Genomic DNA, 14,020 nt, shown 5'->3' with positions numbered 1-14,020 from the left:
TTGCGAACATCTGCGAGGAGTGCGCTCGAGCAGAACATCATTATCAAACTTTTGCGAATGACTGCTGAGCTACAGAAAGCCATCCATTAATTCACACATTTGACATAAATCAAGCAATGCAGCCTGAAGGCAAAACAGATGTTTCTCCCAATTGAAGTGACTGCATGTGCATCAGATGCGACGAAACATGTATTTTTGTTGTCATCCATATCGGTATTTACTATGCATAATGATTTCTATAATATTCACTGCCCACTTTTAGTTTAATTCATTTAATAGAAGCATGCTTTTCTAAAATCTATTACTGACACACACACACACACATCGTATTTGGCAACATACAGTGGGTGACAGACTTAAGTTTACACAGAATGATTGGACAGTTGCATGAAGTTAATTTATGCTTTGGAGGGTAGAAAACGCTGTAGGCCAACAAAGTGCAATACCAACCTGAGTCTGAGAGATTTAGTGTGTGACTTCTGGAATTTCTTACCAAACAAACATCTATTGCAAGAATAACAATCCTGTTGTTCTCTGAGAAACATCCCAGAGGACCCCCTGTCAAAAGTCACTCTGCTTTTTCTCTGTAGGGGCAGGTCATAAAATTGATTGAGCATATCAAATTTGGTGTCAAATGAAAGCTAAAAGTCTATATTTTGGGGATATTAAGTCAGAAATGTCTTCCATCATAAGAATAGGGATAAGCAAATACTTTGACTTCTGGTCATACATATGGAATAACGTCTAAGAAAACATCTACCAAAAAAGTATTTAATGGTGTTTAGAAAAACATCAAACCTCATTAATGTTGAAGTATTGACCCCGGTCAACTAATATCAACATCAATAGCCGACCACTAACATCATCATGCAGTTGCCAAGTTAAATTTTGCAAAATGTTGAGTTTTGTGGGCTAAAGCCTTGGCTACTTTGTCTCTCAGAAGTGATGTTACGACCATTCATTCACCCTTCTCTTGTGCTTTTTCAAGGGGGTTGGGGGAAACATTCTTTCTTTGGGAAAATATGGGTATTTTTGGGAGGGGTAGATCTTCTTTTGTTACCTGTCTCTCCATGTCAAAATCTAGGGTGATTTTGTATTGTTAATCAAGAATGCGCAGAACAGGGCGACCTCCCACCTCACAGATTGTACAGGGATAACCTCCCATCCTCATGTCAGCATGTGCCCATCCACAACAAATGCCTTCAAGCCCTAGATGGTAGCCCACCAAGAAGAAAATGTTGGGTGGTCCAATCTGCCTACGATGGAAGTCTCGCTGGCGACTATCTCGACCCAAAGGCTAGTGCTTCTACCATGCCCACAAGTGTGGACCAGTTTGGTTCTGATGACAGATCACAGCCACTTCTAGGATGGGGGGCATAACATAACGCTTGATAAGTGTGCTCGACCTCTACACAGTGTTTCTAGAAACACGCTCTCTCCAATTCCTGTCTGTAGCATGGAAATTGTTGACATGTAGCAGCAAACTTTTGTCTGAACACCCCCTGTCCCGTACGCGCTCTGCATGTTTACATGGCCAGGACGTCATCGTTCCGGGCTTGTGATCAGTTGTTCGTCTGCTTTGCAAACCATGCCAAGGGTAGGGCCCTGTCTACACAGCGCACCCGGGATCGGAGTGGCGGTGTCATGGGCATGTTCAAAGATTTCAGAGATATGTGCCGCAGCCAGCTGGGCTTCTCCGTATACCTTTCGAAGGTTTTAGAGCCTGCACATGACTGCGCCTTCTGTGGCTCACATTGTTCCTAGTACTGGTTTGGAGACTGTGACGTAGACACAGTTCGGACCAGGCAATCGGGGTGTTTTGCAGGGATGGGGTGTAGTGAGGGGTCAAACTGAGTTGACTGAAAGAGAACTTGAGGTTATGAATGTAACCCATGTTCTTCAAGGAGATGAGGGAGACGTAATTGAACAGGGGTCTTCAGCGAAAAGCAGAGAGAAACCTTGGCAATAGCCGAGCCGAATATTTAGGTTTTCATATTTAATGAAGCTTAGTAGTTTTGGTTCACTCAGCAGTGCCTGGGATATGGTGTGTTTTTGGTGGAGCCTGGCAGCATCCTAACAAGCGACCCACCAGGCTTTAGTTCTCAAGGCCTAGACATTGTTTGTCTTACGCAGTCTAAACATGATTATGCTTGTCCTTGCTTTTTTTCACCCTGCATTTACAAATGTTCTTTTTGCCTTCTCAGATCTCAGAATGCTGATTATGTTGATACAAAAATGTGTTTACGGCATTGGGCCTTCTCTTTGTCACAGCATGTCTAAGTTAAGGGAATGGCTATTCATTTGTTCCCTGAAGATCTAGCCACCTTTGAAATACAACCAAAGAGAGGGCTTAGGTATAAAATTTAATCTCAAATTTCATTAAGTTACCCTTTAGCCATAATCTCAGTCTCTGGATGTCCAATTCTGATGTGGCAGAGGGAAATGCATGTCCAACTCTTCATGGGGCCAGAAAGTCCTTTTAAAGACTTCTCTGTAAAGTTTTCTCTGTGGCTTCTGCGGTTTCATCAAATATGCACAGCCTTCACATCACAGTGGGAGAACCAGATGGGAACTTTATTACTGGGACTGATCAAATAAAGGGAGGCAATGCTTCAACATTAGGGAAATAATTGACCCATTGCTATCAACCAATCTGCGGATTAATGATTGGTTCAGAAACATAAAGGTGAGTTGCGTTTGTCAGAGAAAGGGCAATTGAGTCTAGTTTATCCAGTTGTCGTACTCTTATGTAGATGAAGGCTATCCTAGGCAAATGTGATTGCCCTCTGAGCTGGCCTTGTTGTTGACGAGCAAAGTCCCTCAGCCATGGTGATGAATTGTGTTTGCACTGACCTGCCATGGTCGTTGTGAGTAGTGAGGCGTGTGTCCTGTGTCCGGAGCCAATACAGGCTCAGAGGTCTGCCTAGAGAGTTGCTGTGCTTGCTGTTATGAATTATAGCTTTGAGAACCAAGGTAGATTGGTCATATTCATGATTTTCTGTGTGTTTTGTTTAGCTTTTTATCTAGCATCATACAAGACTAAATGTGCCCGAAGTATGCTCCTCAAAACTCATTGTTTTGTTCCATTGAAAAACTGTACCCATAAAGTCACTCCCCTCTAGGGAGTATCTTTGCTTGATACTAGACCCTCATCACCTACAGTTCCTTGTTGCATTGACCTCATCATAATGGATTCATTCTGTGGGATATTTACAGCCCACTGTTCAGCCAAGGAATGCTCATGTTCCATCTCTCCTGATGCCGCTGCCAGCTGTTCCTGGTTGGCATCTCCAGCTTGTGGAAAGTGGGATATACTGTTGAAGAATGTACAGATGTAAGGATATCATATTTACTGCTTGAGGTGATATAAACTGTCTGATGTTCAGCACCACTGTTTGTTAGCTTACTGTGTTGCTATGTATTTAGTAATGTCTTCCTCTCACATGTAGTAAAAAGTCCCAGGTTTTTGATACATAGCAATGGAAAAGCAAATAGGTGCAAATTGCCTTTTACATGCCATGAAACAGAAGCCCACTCCTGTACCTGGCCATATCGGCCAACTGTTGTATTTTGCCTTGTATGTAATTTCAGTAAGGTAACTTTGTTTCCCCTCACTGAGACGTTTGAACTCAGTGTATGCCTCTCCTCCCTACAGTATTACTGTGCAATTTGATTCAGTCCATTACTGAGCTCTGAAATCCAGGGCAGCTGCTTTTCCCATTTAGTTACTGAAACTTAGCTACAGAGCTACATTGCCCACAGACAGCACACAACCTGGAAATGTAAGGTACATTGATTGAGGCAGTGGAACATTTGAGTGTGTGTGCATGTGTGTGAACATTTCAGTGTGTGTGCATGTGGGTGGCTGATGCAGAACACTTTACCTCACAGAGGGATTTTGTAGTGTTGTGTATTGGATCAAGATGTACTGTAGGTGGGCAGTCTTTCTAAAATTGGATTCACTTTTTATGTTAATAAAAAGTGAATCTGGGCCAATGTCTTGCATAGCATTACCTACTAGTGTTATGTCTTGTTAATGTCAGCATACCAGGCCTCCTGTAGCATATTGTGATGTTTATGCACTGCACGATTATGCCAGCATTTCAGAGAGCAATTGGAAGACATGCAAGGGGACGAGGGAGGAGCAGGGGGCCAGGGGTATTAACCCCACAGGGGGCTGGGTGGGCGGGAAGAGGGCATCATCACCATGGGTGAAGCACATGGCTGGACCAGACACTGTAAACATTGAAGAGGAGGAAGAGGAAGGAGCTGCTGCTAGATTAAAAGGGACCCCCGCACACCAAAGAATCTTTTGTACTGTAGTGATTAGCACTGAGGGAAAACAGGGGTGGGCTGGGTGATGTGGTGATGGGGAGGAGGGGAGCAGAGGGGATCACTCACTGGCTGTCTCACTGTAAACAAGACAGGAACCCCTTCAAAGAGATGGGCTAAGCTATGTGGTGGTCTCTTTTGTGAAGGTGGACACTGTTGGGGACAGACATGGTCAGCTGCTTTGCTAAAATACAGAAAAACAGAACTCCAATCTAGAAAATAGGCTCTCACATGCCCCTTTATGCTTTACAGATGCTCTAAAGCTCTAGCAAAAATGTAAATCATTTTTCTTGGAAGATTATTTTGCATGACTGTCAAAAGGTAAAGCTGTAATGTCATGTCAAGCTCTGATAGTCCCTTGCTCCTGGGCTCTGACTCGGAATGTAAGCTGGAGTTGCTGATCATGAAGACGTCAGAGAATAGGATATTCAAACCCTTACAGCAGCTGTCTCGAAAACTCTTCACCCAAGTAGCTCTTAATCCTCCTGACTCAGCTGTATCCTGATGTGACCAAGCAGCACAGTGTTGTTAAGACAAATCAATGACCCTGTGCACTTTTAACTCATTATTATCTACACTGCTGCCATGTGTATTTTGACCAGTAAACTAATGTGTATTTTGACCTCTAACCTTTGAGTTTCAAATGGCCATTGCTCTAGTCTTGGCTACATCAGATGATGTCTTGGTAATCAGGATTTTAATGGAGTCTTATTACTGTAGATGTACTTGAGCTAGATTACAAAATATGATAATTAGGCTCTTATTATTATTGTTGATGTGTCACATGGGGGAGCATGGCACAAAAGCATCTTAGGTTGGGGTGACCTGCAGAATGTCCTCTACTATTTTAAGATTAGAGTGCTTAGAAAAGCACTAAGGTTGTGCAAACAGATCTTATGATGCATCACTGTGAAATTTCCTCCTGTTTCATAAACAGAAAACAGATTTGGGAATGGATGACTAAGTGCCAGGATTTCTCATCTCTCACATTATTGTCCTCATAGCTCTCCTCCTAGGGCAATCGCCTCACCATCACCCCACTACGTTCGTTGTCGGTTCAAGGAACCAGTTAATTTCTTAAGTACAGGCAGGAATGATTTGGGGATGTGCACGACTGCCAAGTTGTGTTACAGTGAGGCTTTGTAAAAGTCAGTCTCCCACACACAGATAGACATACACACACACTGCAGTAGTTAAGGTCAGTGGCCCAGCTCTGTGCTTCAGTAAAACCCATGCCCTGCTGTTCCATTAGTAGGGGCTTTAATCGCTCTGATTGCCAACAAGCTGTGATGTTGTTATTCTGCAACCCACAACCTCTCTAGCCCACCACTTGGGATTTTCAGTCAATTAAACTCCATAATGGACTTAAATATAATTTGTTTTGCCAGCCTGTCATGTTCTCTAAGGTTGATGATGCCAGTTAAGATCTCGCTCATGGAACATTTTTATGGTTGTGTTATTGTTGAACTATTATTTTACATTCATGTTTTTAGTTTTTTTTTCAGGATGAAAATTTAGTTTTGCTCAAAGGAGAAATCTGTCTCCCTTTCAATTCCAAATACAACTGTTTTAGTTGGTAAAAGTTATTTTATTTGCTCACCTTTGCATACTTTTAAAAGTAGTCAATAGGGGCTAGAGGTGTGTGTGTGTGCGCCTTAGGTTGAGACAAGGGGAGTTTTTCATACTTCACACAGTATGCAAGTGGAAAATCACGCATGGCTCCAGTCCAAGAACCCTAAATTATATATTATTTTTTGCTGCTCTGGCTGGAAATCAGGTGCAATGTCAAAGCCTGGAGGTGAGCCAGCTCCAAAATGCTAGGTGACATGCTCCTTAATCCCAGGACAAGTCCTCCATGTTAGTCATTCCTGTGGACTTTTCATATGGCAAAAGATTGTGTCAATCGAAAATCTAAAAATATTTCCCTTTTATCTTATGTCAAATTCTATTAAATCAAATTTCATACTCAACAAGGGTTTCCTGATGCACAACAAACACATCCAATTATTTAAAAGCACATTTGAGCCAGCAGTATATGACAACACTAGATTTACTGTATTTTTCTTGCTAAATCCTTTGCCTCCATTACTATCGGCTCAAATGTTCTCATCAATAAAATGTGTTCATGACAACAAGGTCTTCTATTTGTGTATGTTATAATTCTAGTAACAGGAGATAAGGCATTACCTTTGTGCTTATGAATTCTTCACTTATTGGGGGCATAAAGGTTGACCTGGATAGTATCAATTAAATCGATTGAGAGCAACAACAAAAAAAAACGGTGTTTTTTTTCTGTAGTTGGGGGCAGCTAAACATTTGCAGCATCAAATACAAAGAATCAAAATTGTATATTTGGCAGAACATGCACATTTCCACTAAACTATTTTCCCAGCCAGTCGCCAGTCGGGGTAATCCGGCATGAGTTTATCCGTTGATGTCAGCTTCTCTCTCTCAATGGGATTCAATATGACAGGCGGGGCGCTCAGGCACTCTCTTTAATGTGGTTACGTCACTGGCTGCCTGCCTGTCAGGACTGTCTGAATCTGGGGTACTACAGTACCAGCTTGGGGCAGGGCAGGCAGCTCAGCCTCACCCACTGCACAGGGATATGTACAGTTCATATCCCTAGAAAAGGCAGCAGGGATACACAATATACTGTGCTGTCAATTAAAGTTGAACATTTACCCTTGCACAAACCACAGTCGCTGGTAATGAGAATAAAGGCCTAAAGCAGCTGCAAGTCACATTCATGACTTGCATGCTCTATTGTTTGATGTTTGAATCCAGGTTAATTGGTGATAATTGAGTGGTGGTGTTGGTGGTGGGTGATGGCAGAATATGAGACTGCATAACCATCCTCTCTGCTGTTCTAATGAGTCCCCCAGGTATGGACCACAAATGAGCGGTAGGCTAATGCTGTCTAATTCACAGCTGTGGTAGGCTGTCTCTAAGCTCCAGCCAGGTGCAGCAGATTGGAGCAGGTTTCCCGTTGGTTACCTTCCTGCTCTAAATTCATTTGTGGATTATTTTCTCAATTAGTCTGAGAGGGTCCACCTGGTTTAGACCTAGGACAGGCACACTGCTGATGTCCATGTTTTCCCATCTACTGTGAACAGGAAATTAATTACTGACGGAGGTTTCTCAAGAGGCTTACATCAACTTCTCAGTGATGCAGACTAGGTCAAAGAGAGTTACCAGTTTCAGCTGTGAATGCTTTATTTTACACTAATCTTTAAAGGCTGTAATTCATGCGAGTGGGAAGGGTTTGGAACTTCCAACTTGTATTCTACCAAGAGTGAGGCCAGGTTTATGGACTCATAACATTGTACCTTCCAGGAGAACAGAAGCCAGTGAAAAGCAGAGATGGGGCACACAGGGAGTCCAGTTTTTGACAGAAATCATGCTGTTGCTATGCCTGGTAGAAAATAAACCTTGGAATTGTTTTCTCAGCAGGGGAGTTGCGTATTGGAGCCAATGGGGTTTTATTCAGCAAAACATTGGACTCTTGTGACTGCAGCTTTATAGAAACCCTAGAAATCGTTATAGAGGACTATCACAATGAATTAAGCTTCTCATCACCTTCACATTCCAAGCTCTTATCTTGGAGATGGTTTTGTCTACCTGAGCCAACGAGGCCTGTAAAACTATAAAAAAATAAGTGTATTCATGTAAGTAAGATGAATAGTGAAGGGTCAGAAAAAGGAAAGGCCAACTCGCTTCAACCAAACCAAGAATAACTGACTTACTCTAGAGTCAAGTTTAAGCTGTTGGTATGCCATGTATTCATTCAAATTAGGTCTGGAATAATGATTACTATACTGATCTCAAAGAGCAATCTTATCAACCTTAGAATTGGATGTGATAGTGGTAGCAACAGCTGAATTAGATGCAGTAGAAGTAGTAGTTGCGTGTACATTAGATGACATGAATGTAGCAACTTTACACTTGTTTCCATGTTTAAGATGGTTGTTGATGGTTTAGCTGTATTTAACTAAACTCCTATTTCTCTGTAGGGAGATTAACATTTGGCATTCCTCCTCATGATGTTGTAATAGGGGACACTGATAACGAAGACTTTATGTGCAGCCCACCACCGTACTGGTCCAGCTGTGTTCTGTCTGGGCCAGTCAATGACACTGCCCCACCCCAGTGCCCAGCCCCAGATCAACCCCCCACCCAACCCTCCAGATAGCGTGCTCCCTGCTGATCCAATCATGTAATCCCTCACATCAATTTGCCTCATCCAGGGCCATGGTATTTGACTTCTCAAATGGCTGTCTTAGACTGCTCCCTATACAATCCATGCTTATAGAGCAAACTGCTGTATTTTGCATCTGATGATTTAATTGTTAAAAAAGATAGTTGCCCAATTATTGACAATATCATGACCTCTTGAGTGTTGTTAAACACAATATAATTGGTGTCATCTTTGTAAGGAATTGTATGCCTTGCTACCCAATCTGCTGATCTAAAGGGGGGTGGCTGCAAGGGTAGGACTGAACAATAGAGAATGAGTACATGGCTTCACCCCCGGCCCCTCTGTTACAACAGCACACACAGAGTGGTTTGGGGTACAGCAAAGCCCTGTATCAAGGCCTTGAATGTGCTCTAGGCCTCTCTTTATCTGTAGCGCTATAGCGCTAGGATTAGTGTCCACAGGAGATGGGGAAAGTCCGTGAAAAACTGCCACCCCCAGCAGTGTCTTTGTCTCCAGGCTACACTCTGGTTGGGATTTCTCCCTTTTCCAAATATCACTCCACTATACAAACAGCTGGAAAAGAGAGGTATCTGTTTGCTCCTCAGGTTTTGTGCCCAGGTCATTTTGAGGGTGTTTTATTCAGCCAGTGAATGGAGGATCTGTTTGAGCAGGAGACCTCAGTAAAACGAACGACACTCAGAGGTCAAGTCCAATGTTCTTCCATTACATAATTCTCTGTGGAATCTGTCAAGTCCATGGTGTGCAGAGTCAAGTGAGATTTGAATAGGCAGGGGCCAATCACAAGCTCTGCAACTCCAGCCCAAACCACTGCTGAACAAACATGTCCCCCTAGAGTTTATTTGCGCTAACTATGTTTAGAACTGTTTGTTATTGGGTGATCAGAGCTCCTCTAGAAACATCGCCATCAGCATTAATGTACTTCTGCTTCTAAAGCACTTCAAGGCAATGAAAACTTTGCCTTTTCCGACCAAAACTAACTGGTCTCCTTCTCTTCATAGGCCTCTTTGTCTGATGTATGTCTTTTGTTTTGTTTCCTATACAGGGTGGGGCCTACATCCAAGATGGAGGTGAAGACGTCACTTCTCGATAACATGATAGGGGTGGGCGACATGGTCCTGCTGGAGCCCCTGAATGAAGATTCCTTCATTGAGAACCTGAGGAACCGCTTCGACCACAATGAGATCTATGTAAGTCTCTGAAATATTACATGAATTCCACTGTGTAATTGTCTCTTCATCTCTTTTGTTCCTCCAGCTTCCCCATAATTTCTGCATGTTTTCCACTTCGCTCCACAAAGAAATATTTACAGTACACTGCCCTTAAGAAATATGCTGATTCTTAATCCCTCATTGTTCTTTCACTCTGCTGGCCCTCTGTTCACTCATTTTAGCTCTAGCCTCAAAAACAGTGGCACAGATACAGCCACCACAGAGCCCGACCAATCAATAAATCACATCACTGAGGAATGTAGATGATGTCTCAAATGAGGCAGAACATCCAGAGCTGGGGATGAGGAGCTTGACTGCGGCCGCTTCCCTCCTGAGGGGTGTGGAGCGTGAGGGGGGTGAATGTAGCCTGGATCAGGAATTTGGCTCAGGGCTATGTTGCTCTGGCGCTCCCAGGTTCCTCTCTGCCTCTGTGGGTCGGCAGCTCCAGACATCAGCCTCTATGATTATGGCTGCTCTGGCTCTGGTTCCTCATCGCCGAATAATACAGGCCAGAGCCCAGAGAATTATGTCACCATTCTGAGCTGTGATTGGTTCCCTGGATTTCTCGATATTATTGTGTTTACTGCTTCCTGCTGGTTGTTTTGACATCTTGGATGCCTTCACGTTTTTCTCTCACAAACTATAGACTCAAGATATTGGTGTTCCTAGTGTGATGACCCATCTATTAAGAAGTTTCAAGAAACACAACTAAGATGCATTTATAGACTAAATCTTCCAATATACATTTTTGACATTGAATTTCAAGTGTCAGCAGCATGGATCAGCAGCCTAATTACTGAGGTTGGAAATATAGAGTGGTCTGTCATAGAAAGGTTAAATCTATGGTTGGCCTTAGTCTATAATAACAGCATTTGGGTGGGCCGCACCTCCATTGGTTGCCAGTAGTTCTTTAAACTGTCTGGTTGCAGCCTACACTTATTAACTAAGTCCTATATGTCCCTTTGGTTAAGTATCTCTGTTTGGTGTGACTAGTCTGTCCTTGTGAGGTGTCTTTCCTCAGAATTGTTTTCCCTTACCAACGCCCTAGCGTATCATGTGGCACCTAGCCCACAGCATAAACCTCATGCTTTTGTTTACCTGAGGTCTCAAGGAAAGTATCAGATAATTGCATGAAAATTCACTATGTATAAGAATATCTACCCCCTTTTATCTGTGGCATCTCCCCGTCTGATGTCTGTTTAGCTGATTAAGCCAAATGTTGAAAGAAAAGGTCAATTTGGGCATGACATTTTCTTTGTGTTTACTATCTGACTAATTCCCCTTGAAAAGTGCTTGCCATGTTATGTTTGATCTAATGACATTACTGTACCATGAGACTTTGATGCCTGGATTGTGATGCTTGAGTTGAGGAAGGAAGTCATTTTTACTTTATTTTGCAACTAGTAATTACAAAGTTCTGCAAGGACATTCATCCCCTCTGTAATTTACTCATCACTGCCTGACTTTCATCCTCAACTTAAAGTGGAACTAACTTCCTTTCATATTGGATGTGGGAGAAACAGCCACATTCACCATAAGCTGTTAGTATTGTTAAGTACACCTGGATCAGTTCAGACCAATGGTCATTCCCATGTGCTTGATACAGTAGATAGTAATGGCTAAGAAGACCTTCCTAACCACCCCTCTTGTCCCCATTGTTAAGCTCACTGAAAAGCCCCTTCTGGCTTTGCCATAAAATCCCCCTGCTCAGTTACATGGATATGATGTTTACACTCCCCATTTCCTTGTCTTGAGTCCAGATAACAATCTCTACTGCATCCCCCTCCGGTCCCATTGTAACCACTTATCTGAGGTATCCAGGGGGTGATGGGAGTGTGCATACCCTCATTATGGGGGCCGTAGAGGTGTGAGTGGGTGTGCTTTTAGTCTGCTAAGACTAGAGGCCTCAGCCTTAGCTTAGCTTAATGTCTCTGCACACATATCTGATTGCAGTCTAGTCCACTGGATCCAGTGTTTTGTTTTCATTATACACACCCCGTTTGCCTGCCCTGTCCTCGACATCTCGAAAGGCTTCACTATGCCTCCCATGTACTCTACAATAGGCAGTGTGATGTGGTGTTGCCATGGTGAAGGTCTGGCTCTCTTGTTTGAGTGGTTTATGCAACAGTCAGCCAATGTAATGGCTGTTCACAAGCAAGTGAAAATGATTTGCGGTATGGTCCTCCTCAATGCAATGTTTTCAGTTTGAGGGTTGATTACGTGCTCTTTCAAAAATGATTAACTGTCGTAGTTCACCCACTGTCACAAAAAATGTGGCTTAGGAAAGATGCCAACTTGTTTCAGTTTTTCTCACTTACTCTGAACTGTGATTATGAAAAGCATGCTGTAAAATACACATACCCTACCCCAGCATTCCTCTATCTAACAGACAACCTTGTGATACCTCAACCTCCTGCTCTTTTCAGCGCTCAAAGCATCGTTCTCCTGTTGCTGCTTTTTAGGATTCCACACATTTTTCCTTTGTTATTGCGTCTCCCGATGCTCACTCCAGGCCCTGCATGCCTGAACACATGCTTTAGAAATGCCCTGCTGGGAAAAGCTGAGGGAGGCACTTCTCCACTGGTAGTGCACTGTTTTTAAAAAGGTCATATAGCTGTCATCTTTCACCTGTAAGAGACTGGTGTTTGTGATGATATATGTAACACCAAGAGCAGTGGAGAACATTTAATCTCAGTTATCAGGCCACAACAGCCGTATGCCACGTCTGTTTCAAACCAGCACCCATTCAAACACCAATCTAATCATATCCCACACAGTTAAAACCATCTACCCAGGGCCATAGATATACAGTATGGCTCTGCATCTAACTAATGTCACTACTGCTGATGTCACACCCTAATGTTTCTCTCTGTGTCCCTCTCTCTCTCCTCAGACCTACATAGGCAGTGTGGTGATCTCCATGAACCCCTACAGGTCCCTGCCCATCTACACAGCAGACAAGGTGGAGGAGTACCGCAACAGGAACTTCTATGAGCTCAGCCCACACATGTGAGTCGGTCGTCCGGGGCGCCTTCACCCGATGCCATTGTCAAGAGAGCCGGCATGTTGTTGTGTAGGACGCTCTTTTTGTCAGTTTTGAGGACATGGGCAACAAAGGTCCCCTGTTTTCAACGGCCTGGTGTTTGCCTTTCAGGCAAAATGTCAAACACACAAGTGAACAGCACTGCTCATCACATTCACTCAGAGGATACACACACACACACACACACACACACACACACACACACACCCATGTATCTGACACAAGGTACATCTCAGACAATGATCTGGCACAGAGGTTTTGGTTTGGCCCTCTTTGCTCAAATGCTAATACAGGTTTACAGTGTGTGCAAGCCAGCCACTGTATGAATTGACTTAGAGTTTCATTATCACAATCAAGCCTTTAAGAGTTTGATATCTGAATGAATGCAGCTACTGTATTAGTATTTTAATTGATAGTGAAGTGTGGTCGCACTGTTAATTCATATTTTTTGTGTTCACCTTCATATTGCTCATTTTGTGCTTTTGAGGGACCAGTTTGGTTCAACAACTATAGATTAACCAAGTGACCCAGGACTGAGAGGAGTAAGTGACTCCCCATAGACCTTGTTTTGGGGACAGTTGGGTGGTAGGGGGCCTTTCAGCCCCCCGTGCCACACTCCAGCGGGTGGCCATCTGTCTCTAGAGCGGAGCCAGCAGCCCTGCTGGCCTGCCAGAGTAAAACAAAGGCCACTGCTCATCAATTAGCCTGCCGTCTCCCTGGGCAGCAGCACACACTCACACACACTCTGAGAGAGACCCCGTCTCAGCCCTGAAAGACCCTACATGCAGACAAAAGGAAGGGTCTGTATTTACACTAGAGCTAACTCCACAGGGCCTGCTCCTCTTCCAGCATCCCCCCCCCCCCCCTTTCTAGCTCTTTTTCTCTCGTCTTTCTTTCTATTTACCCCACATGCAGTGACTAGGCACGACAGTCCAACATGGCAGATGTGTCCAGCTGTTTTTTTGGCAGGCACCAAGGGGGATGTTTTCAACTCTCTCTAGGCCCTAAAGCTGTTCTGTTCAGTGTTCTCTCTGGCCATCAGTGTCCTTTCCACCAGCATCGTCAGTCGCGTTTGAAAGAGCTCAAGTTAGCAGATATCTCTTTCCCCTAATGCCCATGTCAAGCTCCCAGGGCCCCTCGTCTCCTCTGATCTGGAGCCATGCAGGAGCCTAGCTGCACTGCGGCCTATACAGGGCAGGTGCTTTGACTATTATCATC

At 43.7% G+C, this 14,020-nt stretch overlaps 1 protein-coding gene across 4 annotated transcripts in view; it reads left to right on the top strand.

Annotated features, from left to right (window-relative positions):
• myo1b (myosin IB) overlaps nt 1-14,020 on the top strand; it is a 57,925-nt gene that overhangs the window by 745 nt on the left and 43,160 nt on the right. For all 4 annotated transcript variants that reach the window (XM_083682242.1, XM_083682241.1, XM_083682240.1 and 1 more), the window contains exons 2-3: nt 9,594-9,738; nt 12,653-12,768. In XM_083682242.1, the coding sequence (XP_083538368.1) occupies nt 9,613-9,738; nt 12,653-12,768 (242 nt within the window). In that variant the 5' untranslated portion in view covers nt 9,594-9,612. The remainder of the gene's footprint in view (nt 1-9,593; nt 9,739-12,652; nt 12,769-14,020) is intronic.

Source organism: Argentina silus (assembly GCF_951799395.1).
Source record: "Argentina silus genome assembly, chromosome: 12".
Lineage (NCBI taxonomy): Eukaryota > Metazoa > Chordata > Actinopteri > Argentiniformes > Argentinidae > Argentina > Argentina silus.
Note: the sequence above shows the minus strand (reverse complement) of the source record. Positions and strands in the feature narration are given on the sequence as shown.